General features: G+C 33.0%; 1 protein-coding gene and 1 long non-coding RNA gene across 2 annotated transcripts in view; both read left to right on the plus strand.

Annotated features, from left to right (window-relative positions):
* LOC126736933 (zinc finger protein 236-like) overlaps nt 1-12,528 on the plus strand; it is an 81,338-nt gene extending 68,810 nt beyond the window's left edge. Inside the window, exons 20-23 of the mRNA XM_050441587.1 lie at nt 11,621-11,826; nt 11,887-12,056; nt 12,119-12,245; nt 12,311-12,528. Of these exons, the coding sequence (XP_050297544.1) occupies nt 11,621-11,826; nt 11,887-12,056; nt 12,119-12,245; nt 12,311-12,395 (588 nt within the window). The 3' untranslated portion in view covers nt 12,396-12,528. The remainder of the gene's footprint in view (nt 1-11,620; nt 11,827-11,886; nt 12,057-12,118; nt 12,246-12,310) is intronic.
* A 6,910-nt stretch (nt 12,529-19,438) lies between these two features.
* On the plus strand, nt 19,439-21,648 carry LOC126736947 (uncharacterized). The gene is made up of 3 exons (XR_007660838.1): nt 19,439-20,929; nt 20,985-21,066; nt 21,123-21,648. It is a non-coding gene; the product is annotated as an uncharacterized LOC126736947 (long non-coding RNA).
* The last annotated feature ends 327 nt before the right edge of the window (nt 21,649-21,975 follow it).

Below are 21,975 nucleotides of genomic sequence, written 5' to 3' on the forward strand. Positions count from 1 at the left end.
TGTTGGCTCATCCAATTGTGTAAAATTTAGGTAAGACCTTGTGTTAAAATATCTATTAGCTTTATAAAAATTAAGTTTTTCATTTGAAGTTGTATCAGCTGTAGTATTTAAACCTGAAAAATAGTTCCTTAGAGCAGTTGCATTTAAAAACTTGTCTGGTAAGTCAGAATTCCTCTTACAGCCAAAGTTTAATTTTCTTGCAGCATTCCAAAATTCTCTTCCATGCTTTTGTGACATTGTGTTGAAATAGGTGATTTTTTCCCTCGCAACAGCATGCTTAGTGAAATTCCTTAATTGCCTATAGTACTGGAGGTGTGCTTCAGTTTTTTGTTTCAAATATCTACGATGAGCCTTATCTCTTTCTTTCATAAGAAATTTAATATTATTTGTAATCCACGGCGTAAACGGTTTTTCTTTTACCTTTTTGGATAATAGCGGAGCATGTTTATTTATTAAATTAAATAATATATTCCTATTAAATATGTCAATTTTTTAATCTATATCTTGTGTATAATATATATTATCCCATGGTAGCTGTTCTGCGTCTAAGTTAAACTGATCGCGATTTATATTATTATAATTACTAAACTGGATGTATTTAACAGTATCACGTCCCTTGGCAAAATCCAAAACAGTATATACCATATTATGGTCTGAAATGTCTGGCGAAATACTTACTGAACCTGATTTTTTTTGATTGATGATTGGTTTGTTATAATAACATCAATGAGGCTAAAACTATTTGCAGCAAAATTTATTCGAGTAGGTTCTGTAATAACCTGTTTTAGGTTAAAAATTTCTAAGAGTCTCTCAAGTTTTTTTCTCGGTGAATGTTGTTTTAAAAAGTCAATGTTAATATCTCCAACAAAGATAACCTGATCGTAAAATGGCAAGGATAAGCTACATATTTTCTCTAACCAATCAATAAAATGATCCACATTAGATGAAGGCGGACGATATACAGTTGTAAACAGAATTGATCTTTTATTTATATTAAGTTTAATGCTAGCATATTCAAAATCAGCTGAAATTACATTAAAATATATATTTTCATTTTTATATATTTTTTTAATGTATATTCCTACGCCTCCACCCCTTCCTACTCGATCCCTCCTAATAAGTTTGTATCCAGGAATTTCGAAGCTACTGCTATCATGCTCAGGAGTTAACCACGTTTCTGACAGTCCCAAAATGTCAAAGTCGTAATCAGACACATAATTTGAAAATTCGTCAAATCCGGTATTCATCGATAGAATATTAGAATGCGCAACAGTAAAATCCATACCTACCCTCTTATAATCTTAATTAATCAAATTATCTTGCTGATTAACCGCTCGTATTGCTGTATTAAATGCCATCACCCCATAAAAAATATCCTGACACACGCACATCCACCCACACCCTTCGCCATGACACTAAAACTAACAAATATTTAATACAAACTATCAACCATACATTCTCAGAACATAAATTTAATTGAAAACATCTTGTCGAACTTGCATTGTCTTATTTATTTAATGTAAGACGACGTTTCGGTTGGTAAGTATCTCCAACCGTTATCAAGTGTAAACTTGATGTTTTCACTGTACCATTGTCTACCACCTTCAAAAACATAAATTTAATTGAAACAAAACGCATATCACAACTGCAGCACTCACTATGCTTTGACTAAACATTATTGCATAGGTGCACTTTGGCCTATTTAAATAATATTCACAAGATATAAGATTATATCCTTGAGATTTAAATACATCAAAAAGAAAATTAATAAATGAAATGATCACATTGGATCTTGTGTCGTAACCTAGAACCAGAAGTTATTTTTTAACTAAACTAATTTATAATTGTAATTTAAGATGAAAATAATTATATTTAATCAGTGTTATATAAATATACACACTAAACTTATACACATAACTGTGATTAGAAAAACTGGATATGAAAGACAAGTTCATAAGTTAATAAGCTTTAATCATTATATTATTATAATTTTAATAGAGTAAGAGAAAAAAAGATATACAATATAGGCCTTGTCCTTCACATCTGTATAGACCCAATTACTCAAATACCGAAGATTGAGAATCTTAATACTACAAACTAAATAACTAATAACCCAAAAAATAAACGATACACATTAAAAAGCATTTTGAAAGGAAAATAATATAATATGGAGTTTCGTGATATAAACAACATAAAAAATGCAAGATACATGAACTGAAAAAAAATTAAAACAAAAACCAAAAAAAGAAAATCACAATAAACCGGAAAAAAAACAGCATTTTCAAGTCGTTAACTTTCTTTGATCAATTCAACACATTTAGATTTTGAACCCAAGTTAAAAATAAAAACACTTACATTAGGAATTACTCGGGTCCTGATTGTTGTCGTTCTTCCTCGTAAGTTCACCCAGTTTGTCTTCAGAATTTATTAGCACTTTAACACTTTTATGCACAACAAACACTTGTCCCCCTTTGGTCCAGCAGGAGTTTTTATATTGAACTTGAACTTTTTTTAAGGAGAAATCTTCAACTTCTTTGTTTTTGAATTCGGTTCCTGAATCTACTAGGATCTTTTTCACAATTTTTTCATAAGGGTTAACTGAAAATGAAAATTTGGAATCGTTTGATTGTCTGGGGGATTTCTAATATTGATCCTTTTAGTTTTTGCCTTGATAAATCAATATTTAAAAAGTTTTTTAAGTCTAATCCCTAAAACACCATCCAAAAAACACACTGTAAGTGCCTTTTTTTTAATTTGGAATTGTATGGTCGTGCTACTTATAAATTTTATATCTCTAAAAAAAATCAAAGTACAGTCCATTAAATAATTTACAAACATATTTTATTTCAGTTTATTATGTTATTTATAATTTGCTTAGGAGTATCCAGACTACCGAGAGGAACGTCCCAAATTTTCATCCTTGGATTATATTTTGTTGCCTTTTTTAAACTACGTTTACAACGCGCGGATCTATTAGGTCCATGGATCACATGATAGGCTATTTTTATTTAGTACAGCTCTGTTTACAAGGATTGATTTTAAGGGTTAAATTAGTCCAGGATTATATCTAGGATCAAAATGTCAGTTGAAGTGAGTTTATACGAAGATTTATAGGACATAACCTACAAATTTTTAAAAGTCTTATTGCTTAAAGATAATAAAAATAAACTAATATTTTCTTTTTCAAGGCTTGTCTTCTGTATTTTCATCATCCAATAAAATGTCAAACTTGTCATTTTGGTACTTCAAAATAGGTCCTAGGTGTTTACACCGAAAAAAACTAAATTCAGTCTACCCTGTTTGGGAAGCATCAAATTCGCGTATCAAATTTTAGTGCGCTGCCGTTTACACCGAAAAAATAGTCCTCGTGCCGTCATTTGATCCAAGTATTAAATATTTGGTACCCCCGTTGTAAACGTAGTTATTAATTTTGTATTTGCTGCCGATTTTATTACAAATATTTGAGTGCTTAAAGCGACTTGTTATCCTAGCGATGGATGGCATGCCTTAACGTGTTTTCTTGATGTTATGTATATAAACGCTAGCATGGTTAATGGCATTTGCTATATCGGTCATGACATCATCGTGCTTACAAAATTTCATCCTGAGCCTTAATGGCTCAGATTTTACGATACACTATATTTAGTTTTAAGTATCTCTCCCTTTGAGGTTTTACACTTTGCATTCTGCTCATATTTCAGTTTATATTTTTCGTTTAAGGGTATACTCAGTTACTAGTAGAAAGTAGCTTTTTTATTAAATCAAGATCGCGTTCAATTTATTTCTTTCCTCAAAATTTCATTGTCCCAACTAATGTTTGTGTCCCACTTATTTACGATACTATTACAGGAATCACGAAGCCAATATATCTTAGAGGCATCTCTAATAATCTTTATCCAGGCAACCCTAATTGACGAGCACATAGCATAACTGCTGCTATAAGCGAACTAATATTTGTAAAATTATCAAGGAATCATGTTATGCAGAATAAAGAAAAATAATAAAATATTACTAACTGAATATAAAAATATATTAGTAAGGTTTTCGATGGTTCACCACTCCCCTCTCCTAAGAAACGAGCTTATGGATGGCACAGGAGTGGCTCATATTACGATTTTTGAGCAAAACTTGGTCGGATTATTTATGTTGTATCCAGACAAATTTCTGCGTGTTGAAGTCAAATGAGGTCAGTTTTTAAATTGTTGAAGTGAAAGGGTAAGGCTTTATGGGTACACGGCGATGTCCGATGTTTTTGTAGAGGGTTTCTGATTCTCTGTGATTTTTTATAGCTATATTTCCAACATGAAGTTTGCAATCAGGGTCAATTTCTAGATAGGTGCTATTCAACGAAATATTATCTATATTGAAAAACTAGAATTACAACTTTGTTTGAGTTCAACATGTGCACAGGGGCAAGGGGGGTGTTTTTTTTTACAAACATATTAATCGATTCTGTGTTATCAATTTTACACACATTTAAAAGAGGAAATTTTCAGCTATATATCAACACATAGTAATGTTAATTAATTTAACAATGTTAATCAACATAGTAATGGTAAATTATCTTATTGATGTTAGATTTTCGATTAAAAATAAAAAGTAGAAATAGATATATTTTATGCTAAACAAATTTTATTTCTAACACTGCTTCTTAAAAATTTGATATGGCAACACTGTGAGCAAAAGCTGATGTCATCTTGCGAAATGTCATCTTGTCAAACGGCTTTGTGTTTACATTCGTCATTTGTGAAGATCTGTGTTTTTTCTTTAGTTTTTGGTTGGTAAAAGGTTGAGTCACAGGAGTGTTTTTGTGAACTGTTACGATAGTAAAAAACTTGTGCAGTTTGTGCCGCACCATGGGAAAAAGGCGATTCAAGCCGATCTTTTTACAAGCAAATACCGATATGGTCATAACATCAAATCAAGGGACAACCGTTATCATAAACGTAGAATAATAAAAACTTTTATAATAATTATAAAATATTTATTTTTATAAAAATGCTTTTTATAAGATAAGTACCTTTACTTTAATACATTAAAAAACATTAGCATAAAAAGTTCGTAAAACTTAATTGTTTATAATTTAAAGGATAATCTATTAATAATAAATATTTATCACATAAATATTTTTTGACGACGTCACTGGTAAAGATTCCTTGTGTCAGTGGAATCAACAATGTGATTGAGCGGCGTTGCGATGTTGTTGCCTTTTTCTCTAATATACGTTATCTGCATTCATTTAAATTTGAATTTTGACTTCTTTATAGAGTATCTTATTATATTTTATGCAAAAAAATGCTTCCTTTTTTATTAAAGAGTATCTTCGCAAGATGCATTTTTGTCTATAAGCAAGGGGCTGAGATTTTAGCATAGATATTCATGAGTATTAATCTGCTGGTATGGTTTTCCGGATTATGCATACTTCAGCCCATTGAGGATTACGAATTTGGATTGAGGAAATATTATCTGGTGGAAAGTTTGTGACAAGGTAGCTAAAGGGCATAGACGGTATAAGTCACTGTTTTTTTGCTACGATAGGTATTTCAATTATAAAAATAACTTTATTCCTTTTTGCCTTATTTCTTTTTGCCTAGCTTTTAATACTTCAGACCCCTTAAAAAGTTTTTTAGATTTAAATAGAATATCGTTAAGTAGATCTTTTAGACTGAGAATCGATGTATGATTTTAAATTTTGAATTTTTATGATGTTTAATTTAAAAAGTTATTGCTATTTGAAGGACCTTTAAAACATCTCATGTAAGCCGGGACCGTCGACAGTCTATCGGGCCGACGACTGTATCCCCTCCACAATGATTGCGTCACAGTAGTGGCCGGCGGGAATCGTGCATCGCGCCTTTCGCGCCTCTCTTTTTAAATATTACTATTGCAATAATACTGCACAGTGAGCGTTTTGGCGCCTAAATGGAAAATTCGTTTTGAAAGAATTTAAAGGCTATTTGTTGTATAACGAAATAAGCATATCTGATTATATTATAACCATGTACACATTGTTTCAAATTATTATTTCTGAAAGATACTAAAAGACATTTTTAAATTTCACTGAATTTTCGTATAAAATCATTTTTAAAACACTTGCGGTAAAAAAACTGGAGGTAGCAAATTTTGAAATGGATAAATACAATTGTGACTGTGGTAACAACTTATCAACATTTAATAAAAAATTTATTAACACCTTTTCAAATATCCTTTTAAATAATTATAGCAAGGCCAAAAACTATTAAAAAAAGAGAGAAAGTTGGAACATTTTTCTGGAAAATCCGAAATGTACTGAAGAGGCCAATGATCCTTAATTTGCTATTTTTTAATTTGTTTATGTTTTTCGTTTTATGACTTATTTACCCACCCTTTCACTTGACGAATTTAAACTTTTATTTGATTTAGTTTTTGTAGGTAATTATTTTTGTTTAGATATTAATTAAGTATATTTATAAATTATTTTTTGTTACCTATATATTTTTGTTTTTGTACAAATTGGTTTGTGTATAATATTTTGTGTTAGATTTTTTTTTTCAAAAAATATATTATTTGAAATAAAACGTGTCTCATAATTATCTTGTTTTAACATAATTTTATCTTAGGCAATTGTGAGATATTATGTTCATTTTCTTGAAATAATTAGCAGTTAAAAATTTTAGATATTTTTTTTTTACTTACTGGCTTAAAAATAAAAAGTAACATTTTAAATTTATGGCTAAAAATATTCCATGTCCAATAATTTTTACTTCAACTACGAGTAATTGTTTCCGAAATATTTAAATTTAAATATATTTTCGACGCCGCTCTGTGTGTTAATTTAACGGGACAAAGCTGCAATACACGGCCACTAACATGACGTCACGCCAACCAGTCTCCGGCCCGATAGACTGTCGACGGTCCCGTGTAAGCACCTATCGCTTGGAAAAATGCATAGAGGATTTAGACTATTAAGAGTATTGATATGTATTGCAATGATTTTTAAATTGTGTTACGTCGATTTGCGGTTGTTCAAGAGTTTCAGCTATTCCACGATTGTTGTATTTAAAAAATCTGATAATAAAAATCGTAGAAGTTGAATGTTTATTATCATAGTCGTGCATTGGAGGGTGGACATTTTGCTCATGTACTTTAAGGTCGAAATTGTTTATCGAATTAATTGGTTTTTATTTCATGTTGTCGTCCATGGATAATTTTTAGAATGAGTTAAAGATACTTTAAATTTTTTTTCTTGAAAACAAAGCCAGATATGAAGATAATAAGATAAGGTACGAAAAAGTTGTATTTTTAGTTGCTTAAATACAAAAATAAATAAAAAGCTGCAAAACAATTAATTATTGGCCTTGTTTTTTTTCTCAACAATGAGCATGTGGTGCCCACTGACACGCCACTGGACCTAATAATTTCAATCTAGTTACAGCTAAATAAGCGTCTTATAACTTCAAATAACTGCACCAAATTTCAAGCAAATCGGTTTAAGGATAGTTATAGTATTTTTAAAATACCGTTATTTTTTTGAACCTTCATCGCCCTGTATCTCAGAAACAAAGCAACTCCCAACATACGTTCATAGTTGTACCGTAGTTAGGAAACACCCTATATATATATATATATAGGCCGGATGATGGCGGATATATATATGTTGGATGGATATATATATATATATATATATATATATATATATATATATATATATTTGAATTAGACAGTCGATACCTTTAATCCACGAAAGTTACATTTAGAGCGTGTGTAATGAAAGCCCAAGTATTAAGTTCTTATCTAAAGTCAATTAGCTCAGCTGATCTTTCCCTTCCTAATTTTGGCCTCGAAATTGCTGGTTTAATGGCTCTGCTACGAGGCAATCTGCCAGCACGATTTGGAGATTCGGGAAAACCGTCGGGTATGTATCGTGTTCCCCGAATCGATAATTTTCACAATTGTTAATACTGAAATGCACGGTGATGCTTCCCCCACTATGCATCCGCCATCATCCGGCCTGGCTACCGGCATGAATAGGTTCAGCTACCAATGGCAAAGGGCAGGAAAGGGTTTTAAAGGATAGGAAAGGAAAGAACGACCACGTGTTGACTAGGTGAAGGATGTCATAAAATACGGTTTTTAATTTTAATTAAAGCCGCTAAATATGACATTGACTTTGTTTTCGTACAACACGACGTTTCGGTCGTCAAGTGTAAACTGTTTACACTTCATAACGGTCGGAGATATTTACCGACCGAAACGTTGTGTTGTACGAAAACAAACACAATGTCAGCCGACTACCTGTTTCTTCATTACCATTGTCTACCACTTTCAAAAACAAACATAGGTGAAGGATGACGCAGAAGTGGGCTTGATACTTTCACTGAATTTAATTATTAAAAGCACGTTATATCTAACGGCAAGGGGTAGGACAGGAATCCGAGGATAGGAAAGGAAAAGAACGATTACGCGTTGACTGGATATAGGATGCCTGGGATGGAAGTGTTCCCCCTAATTTATTATGAATAGTGTAATAAAATTAGGTTAATGGTATCTTAACGATTTTGAGCATTCTGAAAACTGCGGTTGTCATTAAAGTACGGGATATTATCCGCTTGGTACTTTTAAAAGTTGCATATCAGGCGTATTTCTAGAATCTATATTTTCAGAATTATCCGCTGCTCGAGGAACAAAACAAAATTATTTTATATTAGTTATAATAAGAGAGTATTGAACAATAAAATATTTAGCGGCTTTAATATCAATAATTCTGTCTTATAAAGAACCGTATTTTATGGCAAAGCTTTATAAATACCTATGTGACAGTTAGGAGTGATTTGGTATAAAACAATCTTGGGCCCGGTTGTACAATGGGCGTTCAACAACAGTTCATAAAGATCTCCGGTTCAGCGGAATTAATCCGTTGTACAATGTTGGTTCAAACGATAACCTGCGGTTCATCTTGAACGTCCAATTTGGAGCGTTCAAAGGGAGTTCAAGCAAATTTTTGAGATTAAATTAATATTAAGTATATCATTTTGATATTTTTTACTTATGAAAATACAGCCACCTTTCAATAATTGTTGTGTTTGGTAAGGTGCTAATTTATTAGTTACTAGGTACCCTAGGTTTAGTTTACACACCATAAATATAAAAATGGATCCTATTTGGAAAGATATTACGGATGATGAAAATTTTCTGAAATTAGTAAATAAAATTGTACACTCTAGATCATCACAGGTGTACAGGGATAGACCGGATCATTTGAACATTTGGGATGATAAAGAATTTAAGGCTAGATTTAGGTTGGAAAAGCAAGCTGTAAGATTCGTAGAATTTCTAAACAAATTTCATCGGTTACGGACAAGTATGATGATTTGCATTAGATCAATTACACTATTCATAGACTTTAAAAATACTTTTAGATTTTAGATAGAATATTGTCAGCATTTTTCCTTTCAACCCGAATAACAATTGATTCTAAACATTTTACAATATTTAAGATTGAAAATGATTTAAAACAAGTTAAAAAACCTGCAGTAGGATCAATGTCATATTTTGATGTTAGTCCTGTAAGTTGGCTCCCTAATATTTGAATTTCATGGATATCACTCTCGCTTGCAGTTATTGTTATACATTTTTGCTTGGCTCTTTTTTTATATTCTCATACTTTGTTAGAAATGTAACAGTTAAGGGGCTCTCCGAGAACACTGTTAAATTTTCTCCAAGGCCTCTGCTTTAATTTCATTATTGTTGTGATCCGTTTTCTTACATTCTATGCTTTCCTTGTATTTATTTATTAAATTAATAAGAACCTTTTCTTCTCTCACAGACAAATTGCGTGCCCTAATTTTTTTCTCCATCTCAGATAAGCAGACCCAAACGGTTTGGCAAGCAGCAAGGCGGCACAAAACACTTTTAAACAAACAACACTTCGGAATTTACGGTATTTGTTGTGTTCTTTTTCTTCTTTTTTATGTGGCCATTGCAGACTTTAAATAGAACCTAGTTTAACTAAACTTGTACTGGAACAACACACAAACCCCTGAACTACGTTCAACGAAGAACTGCAGTTTAGTAGAACTTAAGTTGAACCACTGTTTGTACAACCGGGCCTTAGATAACTATATAGTGTTAAGTAAAATTTGTTATTTAGTTACTGTTTGTTTTAAAACATCAGCTATAAAACGTAAGTTATTTATTATAAAGCAAGACTTTAGACATTATTATAAAGCAAATTACTTTCAGTGACTTTATAGTTATAAGGATTATGTTTATAAAAATATTTTATTACACTCTCTAAAATGTTTATAGTATGGTATTTGTGTAAATATGTGTTTTCGTCCTTCCTTGATATAAATTTTTGAAGTTTATGCTTGAAATTAATTTAGGATAGCTGCTTGATCTTCTGTTTTGTTTTTTTTCATATCATTGAAAATCATTCATTCGGATTCACATATTAGTGAGGCAATTAGATCGTCATTTTTATCAGAGGACATTTCTCAACTTAAAGCATTGAAAATTAGCTGACATTTAGAATGCTGACATATCAGATATCCATGATGAAGTGGAAGTTATAAATAGTACTAATAATGTTAACAAACGTACTGACATTTCTAAAAACAAAAAAACCCAAATTAAGGAGCTAAGGATGTGGACAATAAACTATAATATAATTTTAATAAAAGAATTATAAATATTATTCTTTCAAATCTCTCAGAATAATAAAATTATTAAAAATGTAAAACAGTCGTGCAAACCTTTCGTTTTGAATATTTGACCAAAAACAACTGACCTTTGAATTTTATATCTATAAAAGCGCCTTCTGTTAAGTGTTGATAGCATTCGGAAATAGAACAATTATGTTTCAAGCGGATTCTTTATAAAATAAAAAAATATACACTTTTATTGCAATGATCAAAAGTAAAGAAAAAATCAATTTATAAATGTTTTGCGATATGCAAAAATGGAACAATGGGCATTCGGAGTATAAAATAGTAAAAATAAAATGCAAATATAAGGAGAAATTTAAGAAAAATGAGCACTTCCAGCGCTAAACGTTATAACGTGACTTATATAACTTACTTAACTAAACCTAAAATTTATTTATCTGTTTTTAGTGTTTTAACTGTTCCTCCTATAGGTAAACTATTATTTGCAAACTAAGCAAGAAATCATGTTATGCAGCATAGAGAACAATATATATATGGGATGAAGTTAGAGTCAATAAATACAGACTTATACCTCTATCGTCTTTACTTTCGGTTAACGGCTTCACACTTGTTTAAGTGCTAGCTGACATTGTTAAGCATTTGCCTGAGCCGATTCATTTCGTTTTTAAAAAGTTTCTTTAGGCCAGTCCACGTCCTAAATTCTACCTGGCTTAGAACGTTCGCAGGCTACTTTGTTCACATTCAAAGTTCAGTTCGCCTATTTTTTCTTTAACTCTAGCTTACAGTCACTCTTACTGATGTAATGTGGTATATTTGAGTTAACTGTTATGTCCTGTGCATTTGCCAAGTTCTAATTTTAAATTGACAAGAAATAACTATAGCACTGTGAGGATATCTGTTCATTTAAATTTTCAGACTCTCATGTCATTCTTTAGTTTGGAAAGTTTTTAAAATTATTATTAATTTACTAATAGGCTTCAGCACAGTCTATTGTATCTTCCATACCAGAAAGAGCGATAATCCTAAACCCAGAGGGAACTACCATGGCGTTAGACCAGGTTCTCTTTTTTCCGGAACAATCAAACTCTGATATAATTTTAACTGCTGAAAGCGGCATGCCGATTACTTTAGGTGACCTATCAGTTTTGGGTCTGGACAATATCGAAATTACTGATACTAGGTATAGATCGATCCTACTTGGGATATTTCAAATGTTTATTAATTTACCTTTATTTTTTAGTCAAGCTGTTCAAGAAAACTTGCACAAAAATCCTGACTCAACTCAAAAACAAAAAAAAGTGGTGTGCGATATTTGTCATAAAATGTATTCATCCAAAGATGTATTAAGAAAGCACAAAAAGAAGTTGCATGGTCAGAATAAGAAGTTTCCTTGCATTAAGTGTGATAAAGGTACGGTAAATATTGTAAAAGTATTGTATTAAATCGCGCTCTTCATAATTTTCATTTAATAGGTTATGATCAACTGGAAGAACTGAATAAACATATAGCAAAATTACATACTGGAAGTCGCCCCTACGAGTGTCCATATTGCAAAAACAGCTTTGGAGAGGAGAACAGTATGAAAACGCATATAAAAAGGTAACGTATGATTTATTAGTCATTTTATTATACAATTTTTTATTAACAAAACTTTCTTCTTATAGAATGCATTTAGATTCAACGGTGGATCACAAGATGGCCGTTAGTACTCAGGCCCAAGAATTTGAGCTGTGCTACTTAGCAAAATAAGAATATAATAAAGTAGGGGATGCTACATTCATATAAGTTTATTAAATACCTCTCCATCTTTTTAAAAATATTTTATTTATAATAGATTTTATTGTATATAATATATTGTAATAGATATATTTATCAACCTTTATGTCAGCTTTTTGTTGATTGTAGGTATAATATTAGTTTAACAATAGGTATCAAAATTATTTTAAAAAAGAAGGCTAATAATATAATAGTAAAAGGGATATGCCAGTTTTTTTCAAAATAAAAACTCCAAGTCAAGGTCTCACAAGTACCTAGGTATTCGAAAGTTTAACCAGATTACACGTGTTTCGCATTATATCATTGGTAAAATTAAAACATAGGCTATTTTCAACTTCCTGGTTCTTGATTTCTCAGTTAATGTATTTTATAGCGGGGAAAAAATAGATTGAAGCATACGTGTCACGAGAGACTCAGCAATGAAAACGTTCCGGATCTCTGCCTTAAGGCTTCTTGCGATATTTCGTCTGTGGACATGCGCGACGCGAAAACTTGTACCTTTAACAAACGCATTCTTTAATGGTACTTAAAGGATAAGGAAAGACCGATAGACCTGGGTCAGTTTTAAACCTACGTTTTTTCCCGGAATTATCTTCAGATCGCGGTACCTCGGCAACGTACTATGCCGCGGCGGATTTGCAAAGAGAGTCCGCTCGATGGAGGTGTGGTCGGCATCGGTCCTCACTAGCAGATACCCGTGCCGCGCCGCCGTAAAAAAATTCCTCTAATATTTTAATATTTAGATTACCGTTTCTAAAAAAATGCCCGAACCCGTCGATTTTAATATTTGGTTTAGGATTTTTCTACGTGAAAGTTAAATATACAGCGCGATTAAAAAAAAATATGACGTCATCAATGTGTTTTTTAAATGGAAACCACCATTTTTTAATGCAGAATCAGAAAGAACGCATTTTTTTTACAAAGGATATGGTACGAATGAATAGTGGTTACATAAGCAATTTTGAACGAAAAATTATGACAAAATCTAAAATTAAAGAAGTACCTATCTAAATTAAATGTTAATCTTAGTTAACAGCCTGTCAATAACCAAGGCGATTTAAAAATTATTTTTGAACGTTGTTTGAAATAAAAGCGACTCAAATTTATCTTAATCGGATTTTTATTTCGTTAAAAACACAGACTGTACATCACTGGTTCAATTAACATTTATCACGGTATTAAAACACAATCCACGACGGCCACGGACTTAAACTTATGTCATCGCAACGAATACTAATCGACAACCAAACTTAACTAAAATACCAAATACGTACAAAATATTATTTTTCAAGCCGGGAAGAAGATACTCGGAAAACCGTCTGGCTCTTTTCGCAAGAAGAAGGAGTTTTCGCATGGTCAAAAATGTATTAAACTTAAATATTATTTAAAGAAGCAAATTTTCTTAACATCCCCCCCGCCTTGAAAGAATCCAGACTTTCAACAAACCACAAAATACTTGTAAGATAATAAACCCTAACACCTAACATATCTTACTTTCTTCTTACATAAAACAGTTACAAACATGACTATGTTGACATATACTAACATAGTCTCAAAACAACTGTAAATCTAACTAAACGTAATTAAATTAAAATTAACACATTACCCAAACAACACGCACCCGTTATTTAATATCTGCTTCGATTGGAAGCGGACACAACTTAGAAAAAGAACGAGTAACTTCACCACGTAAAGTTTTAAGAGTTGCAACACGACTGGTTCCATCGACACCTGGATAAACCCGTAATACTCGTCCCATTCGCCAATCCAAAGGTGGAATATTGTCCTCCTTGATCAAAACCAAGTCACCCTCCTTTAACTTGCCCTTACTGTGCTTCCACTTGACACGATTTTGAAGTTCAGCCACATATTCCTTACACCACCTAGACCAAAAGCTCTGCTGCATTTGTTGCAGCTTTTCAAAACGCGCTAACCTGTTTTCACTAACACTAAGTAAGTTCTTATCAGGTACCGAGGTAAGCCGCCTACCTATTAAAAAATGCGCAGGGGTAATTACATCCAGATCGCGAGGATCGGATGACATCGAAGTTAAAGGACGTGAATTGACAACGGCCTCTATTTGACACAAAATCGTTGTAAAGTCTTCATAACTTAAATTATGATTGCCAACCACCCTTTTTAAATGATATTTGACAGTTTTGACGCCTGCCTCCCAAAGGCCTCCAAAATGAGGCGAGTAGGCAGGAATGAAATGCCATTCTATACCCTCATCTTTGACCAACCCTTCCAATTTGGATTGATTATCCTCTGAAAAATGACCAAATTCTTTTAATTTTGAAGAGGCTCCCAAAAAGTTTTTACCATTGTCAGAGTGAATTTCACTTGGTTTTCCCCTACGCGAGACAAACCTTCTAAGTGTGGCTATAAAAGCCTCTGTTGACAAACTTGTGACAACTTCTAAGTGTATGGCACGTGTCGTGAAACACACAAATAAACATATATAACCCTTATATAATCTATTACCGCGACCTTGTGCAATCTTCAGATTAAACGGCCCCGCAAAGTCCACCCCTGTAATATTAAAAGGAGGCTGAATCGTTAAACGTGATTTTGGAAGATTGCCCATTTGAATCCCAAGAGATAACGGCTTAACTCGCGCACATACCACACACTCGTAAATTATTTTCTTTACTAAATTTCTCCCCCCAATAGGCCAATACCTTTCTCTTATGGAGCTCAATACCATCTGAGGACCAGCATGTAGCAATATTTTATGTTCGTGCCTCACAATTAGCCTGGATAAAATATGTTTACTACTTAATAGGGCAGGAAACTTCTTGTCATACTCAAAACTTGACAACCTCAACCTACCACCGACTCTCAAAATACCATCTTTGTCAAGAAAAGCATTTAACCCTGACAATTTACCTTTTTTTATGAATTGACCTTTCCTTAGAATAGCCAAATCCTTAGAAAAACTTTCACCTTGAGCAATTTTCACTAATTCCCTCTCCGAATTTCTCAATTCGTCCACAGATAATTCTCCAAAACGACGCAATTTCCCAAGTTTATTGCTCCTACAGTTATCCACAAATCTTTTACACCAAGCAAAAATCCTCTTTAATTTATCAAAATCTGAAACCTTATTAAGTAGCTCAAAGGGAATATTCTCAACACAAACATGAGCCTTGATCTTTTTTCTGGTTTCTGGAAGTTTATCCAAACTCACAATTTCTACATCTTTAACAAAATATTCCAACTGTCCCAACCAATCAGGACCATTAAACCACATCTTGTTGTTTTTTAACTTAGATGGAAAGACAGCCCTAGACACCAGATCAGCGGGTTATCTTCAGATTTTACATATCGCCATTTGTCACAATCTACCAAAGTTTGTATCTGAGCCACTCGATTTGATACGAACTGATTAAACTGATTTGCCGGCGACCTAATCCAACTTAACACTACAGTTGAATCACACCATAAAATCATTTCATCAAAATGTAGCACCTTTGATTCTAAAACCTCCTGAACCAGTTTTGAGAGTAATAATGCAGCTGACAGTTCCAATTTTGGTATAGTTAAAGCCTTTATTGGTGCCACTCTACTTTTTGCACATAGCAATTTCACCTGCAAACAACCTAAACTGTCAACGGTTCTGATATAGACGCAAGCCCCAAATGCATTTTGACTTGCATCAGAAAACCCATGTAATTCCATCCTTTTTGGATTTTCACATGACACAAATCTGGGAATTAAAAGACTATTAAATTCCAACATTTCACTTTTAAACCTTAACCACTCATTCCTTAACTCTATTGGAATTTCATCATCCCACGACAATTTAAGCAACCACAGTTTCTGTAAGATGATTTTAGGAATTATGATACTAGCACTTAGCAAACCCAACGGGTCAAATATCTGAGCGATGTCAGAGAGTATTTTTCTTTTACTTATCACATCATTATTCAACGAAGATCCAATTTTATACGTAAAAACGTCCAAAGAACAGTTCCAAAATAGTCCTAATGTTTTGGTTTTTTCACCTTCACCTAGATCCAACACAACATTATGCCCTTCTATATCTGGATTATCTGGACCCATCTGACTCAAAAAAACCTTGTTATTGGAGCAAAACTTTCTTAACTCGAAACCTGCTGATATTAAAATACTAGAAGTCTCTTTACACACCTCTATTGCCTCTGCTAGAGATGACGAACCGGAAATGAGATCATCCACGTAAAAATCAGCATTTATTATTCTAGAAGCATTCGGATGACTTGCCTGGTAGTCCAACGCAAGCTGCTTTAGACACCTGACGGCTAAAAAAGGGCTAGATGTTAAACCGAAAACCACCGTGTTTAAATCATAGATCTCAACCTCTTCAGATGGATCATTTCGCCACAAGACCCTTTGTAATGACCTCTGATCATCCCTCAACCAAATCTGCCTGTACATTTTCGCAATATCTGCGCAAAATGCCACCTTGTTTTGCCTAAATCGTAACAGAATCGACAACAAATTATCCTGTATTTTAGGTCCAACATATTGTAAGTCATTAATGGAGACGCCACTGCTTGACTGTGCCGACCCATCATACACAACTCTTAATTTTGTGGTAGAGCTGTCCTCTTTAATAACTCCATGATGTGGAAGAAAGAAAGACACCTCATCCTCCTGAAAATCACTAGTCTTAGTCATGTGGCCCACTCTTTCATATTCGGCCATATATTCGCCATATTGCTTACGCAACGACTCACTTTTCTGACACCTTCTTTCTAAGGAAAATAATCTTTGCAAAGCCATCTGTTTTGAATCTCCAAGTTTATCTACAGAATCTTTCAAAGGAATAGTCACCACAAATCGACCATCCTCACCACGAGAAGTTGTAGAAACAAACAAATTTTCACACATTACCTCCTCAGAAGACAAATTCTCATTTTTTGTCAATCCTGGTTCCTCCCATTGCCAAAACTTTTGCAACTGATTTTGCACATCCAAATCCATTGCAAAATTACAAATAGTTTTAGAATTTTTCCCACCAGATATATTATTTTGGAACTCTCCAGAAATAATCCAACCCAAACATGTATTTTGGAGGCATGGCATACCATTGCCCAACGATATTTGCCCATCTCGCACGAGTTTCCAAAAAAATCCAGCCCCAATCAGCATATCAACCTCTTCTGGGATATGGAAGCCTGGATTTGCCAGCTGAATATTTCCAGGGATATTCAGTGCCTTCAAATTGACCTCATAAAGTGGAAGTTCCTCACTTATCCTCGGAATTATTAAACATGAGATTGAAGCCTTAAAGTTACCCACACTAGACAAAAATTCAACCTCACACCTTTTTTTTACATTGCATGCGCTTTGACTAATCCCTACCACAGAAACATCGACTGGTTTACCCTGCAACACTAACCTATTATACATCTTTTCGGTCAGAAAGTTGCTCATCGAACCCGAATCCAATAAAGCCCTGCATTCATGTAGTTCACCATAGACATCCTTAACCTTGACCACCGCTGTTGAGAGCAAAACCTGTTGGCCGCGATACCCACAATTTTTACCGCTACTCGTAGACATAGTGATAGTGGTCTGCTCTGTACCTCCACTCATAGTACTAACAACAACTTCGTGGCCCTTATTTACCTGAGCACTACTCCCCTCTAAGGAGGCCCTAGAGTAGTGTAATAATGTATGATGATCCATACTACATTTTGCACACTTAGGTGCAGCACACTTCATACTAAAATGATTAGAGGAAAAGCAGCACATACAAAGCCTATTTCTTTTTACAATACTAACTCGAATTGGAACAGGGAAATTCAAAAACTTTTTGCAATTTACAAGTTCATGAAGGTCTTTACACACTGGACACTTCTTACCAACGCTTAAAAATGCCTTTTGTTCCTTGGGTTTACGCCAGTTACCTGAAACTTGTTCTTTCTCTACCTTGGGACTCCTAGAATGTTCTAGAGTTTCCAACAGATCAGCCCTACCTTTAATAAACTCTTTAAAATCTGACAACAAAGGAGTTTCATTTTTAACCTTAAGACTCTCCCACTCTTTTAAACTAATACGATCTAACTTAGAGGCTAAATGATGAATTATTAAATCATCCCAAGATTGCACCGGTCTACCCAAATTTTCTAATGCCCGCAAATGTTTCGACACCGTATCACACAAGTTTCTCAAGCCATCAGAAGACTCATGTCGCAAAGGAGAAACCTCAAAAATTCCCGAAATGTGGTTTTGGATAAGTATTCTTTTATTATTGAATCTTTTACATAATGACTCCCACGCTATGTTGTAATTTACGGCGCTAAACTCAATAGATTCGATTACTTGCTTAGCAGACCCCAATAACTGCGCCCTCAAATAATGAAATTTCTGTACTTCACTTATACCCTGATTTTTATGGATTAAACTCTCAAATGTGTCTTTAAATTCCAGCCATTTATTATAAGACCCATCAAAAGTTGGAATATTAATTAACGGTAATTTAACACTATTTGAAAGATTTTCCGTAACCACATTGCAAACCGCGTTGTTCACATTTAAACTTGCCCCAGAATTCATGTTTGAGGGTGCCTCAGATACACTGGAAATATCGCTTTTATTATCTCCGTCCTTACGAGATTTTAATATCTTTTTTGCCCTACTCACCGCTTTAAAATAATCATTTTCAAAAGCATCCCTCTCACTAAGCCTCAATTCAAAATCTTCTTCATTAGAATTTAATTCTATCTCAGTTTGATAACCCTCAAACTCCCCAAAGATTTCCTCAATTTTGTTACATCTAGTTTCTAACTCTATAAAAAAGGTTTCATCTAAAAGCTCATTTTCCCCCAAATTAGAAACTTTATCCTCAATTTCTGCCAAATATTTTCTGAAAAGAGTGATTCGCCCCTTCACAGCCCCTCGCTTTTTAATTAACAATTTAAGATCTTCCTCCATTGTACAATTCTATATAAAACCCCTGTATCCTAATACGTAACGCAAACACAAATATGCACCAAAATTTATAGTAAAGTCCAGTTCAGAGATCTATTAGAATCTTTGATGTGTCGCAGATGCCGCACTAACTAGTCCGTGCGCCTATATCATATTTATTGTTGCATGATATATATGTTTAAATGGCAAAATTTTATATTGTCTATCTAGGAAATCATTTTAAATATACGTAAAACCCCATGTTTTATACTATTTTTTATTTTTCTTTCGAAAATGTCAATTTTTAGAAAGAAAATAATATCACAAGAAAATAATATCAAAAAATTGACCGCGGACTAAAATCCAAGCATCTTACAAAATATTTTAAACACTTCCAGCACTCACAGACTTGTCACCTCTTTTTAGCCAGTCTATTAAACAAAGATAAAACACCTGCGTTCTGACAATTCCTACTTTAGGCTGTGCAAGTGATTGTGTATCTCTCTCTATCCCACTGAATTTAAGAATTACGGGGCCGTACCCAAATAAATTTTTGGACCGTTTTTGTATTATTTTCGTCGTGTTTTTAAAGAGATCTTTACGGATGGGTCTATCGCCTTTAAAATACTTGTTGGATGGGTCTATCACCTTTAATAGTTGGGAGGGGGGCCATGTGAGGTTATTATTTGATGTGTTTTGCCGGTTATGCTTTTTACACGTTTATGAAAGTAAAGAATTTAGAATTTGGCCTGTATTCCTGTAAATTTTTTGCAGTTTTTACTGTGAGGAACAGTGTTTTTTTATTTGTGTTTGTGGATTTGTTTTGGTATTATACCTAAAGACCTTAAAATGTTTCGACCCTGGAAAAATAGGCAGGAAAATTTGGCAAATGAAGAGGAAAGTATTTGTGCGGGCTTATGGAGACCGTGGGTGTACAAGAAAGACAATAACATTTGTGATAAAAACAATAAGAGTGATCTGGGCAGTGATTTAGACTTACATAGTTCTGATAGTTCATTTTCTAGTATTGAGGAAGCAAAAAGAAGCAAGGGAAGTAGAAGCTACAGAGGAAATCAAGCAGTTTTAAAAGAACAAATTTATCTAAATATCTATAACAATCTAAGGAATGATACTCAGTTCACAAATGATTGTAGTGCTTTGCAAAAAATAGCGTTTTTAACAGGAGTTCCCTATAGTACAATATGCCTGTAAAAAAAAGGATTAAAGACAGAATAAAAAGAAAAGATGCAGGACAATCAAAGGGACTTGACATGGATATTGCCAAATTGCTAAGGAAAGGTGTGTATTCTAAATACAAAAACAATGAGGTTCTGACCATAGAGACACCTTATTGGCAAGGGACAAGCATTTCTCAGTCTCAACCTTGCGGAGATACCTGATAAAACTTGGATTTAAGCTTAAGATGGTTAACAAAAGAGCTGCTGTAATGGAATTGTCAGGTGGTGTATAGAATATTTGAGGAAAATTAAAAAAATTTGGGAGGAGGAAGAAAGATCCATATATTATTTAGCTGAAACATGATATGATACATTTATGATTGATGTATGATTTCCATTCTCTGGGAAAAAAGTCCCTTTTTTGCCATAGTAAGAAAACCATATTTTTATTAATAAAACAAGTTTAAAATTTTGTTTTTTACAGCTTACTGCCCCTGTTGTCCTTCAGTGATACAATAAACACTGCTTCTTCCACCATTCTCTGGGAAAAACCCTTTTTTGCTATGGTAAGAAAAACACTGTTTTTAATAAGAAAACAAATCTAAAATTTTGTTTTTTACAGCTTACTACCTCTGTTGTCCTTCAGCAACACAATGAAGACTGCTTCTTCCTCTATTCTCTGGAAAAAAGTCCCTTTTTTTCCATAGTAAGAAAATCCTATTTTTATTAATTAAACAAGTTTAAAGTTTTGTTTTTTTCAGCTTACTGCTCCTGTTTGTCCTTCAGTGACACAATAAAGTATATATAATGTAATGCTTTAGAATCCATATGCTGATGTGCGAGATGAAGTTGGAATCCATGGTGGCAACAGAGAAACTGTTTCCTTCCTTAATGGAAGAAACTGCTAAAGAACAATGGCAAAAAAACAGAATTTACAAATTTTGTATTAACTTTTTGGGCCAGATTCAAAAGAGTGGTTAAATTTATAAAAGTATTTAGTATCCTCACTGTAGTTTTAGGATCCAGTATACTTAAAATGTAGTGTTTTGTATAAGATTTTTAGTTTTTAGTATAAGCATTTATTTTTGTTAATTTTTATCTAATCTCTCCTAATATGCATAATAACTAAATACGAGGCAAACAAATTAATAAATACGTTCAGGATGTAAAGTGTGTTTTTTTTTATAAGTAAAACTTGTGTCTTTTAAAGGCATAAAGTATAGACAGCTAGATGATTTTTAATGTAAAAGTTTATTTTAAAAAATATACTTCCAATTTTCTGACTACATAATTACTTTTTATCAAAAGAAGATGGTACTAAATATAGAGATGGGGGGTTTTCATGAGTATATTATTATAATAATATATCATAATATGTATTAATTAAAAAAAAATATAATAAAGGACATTGAATATGGCAGCCACAATCCTTATTAATAATCACCACCATGTAAAAATAAATCTCAATTCCCAAA

The sequence above is a fragment of the Anthonomus grandis genome, chromosome 5, assembly GCF_022605725.1.
Source record: "Anthonomus grandis grandis chromosome 5, icAntGran1.3, whole genome shotgun sequence".
In the NCBI taxonomy this organism is placed as follows: Eukaryota; Metazoa; Arthropoda; class Insecta; order Coleoptera; family Curculionidae; genus Anthonomus; species Anthonomus grandis.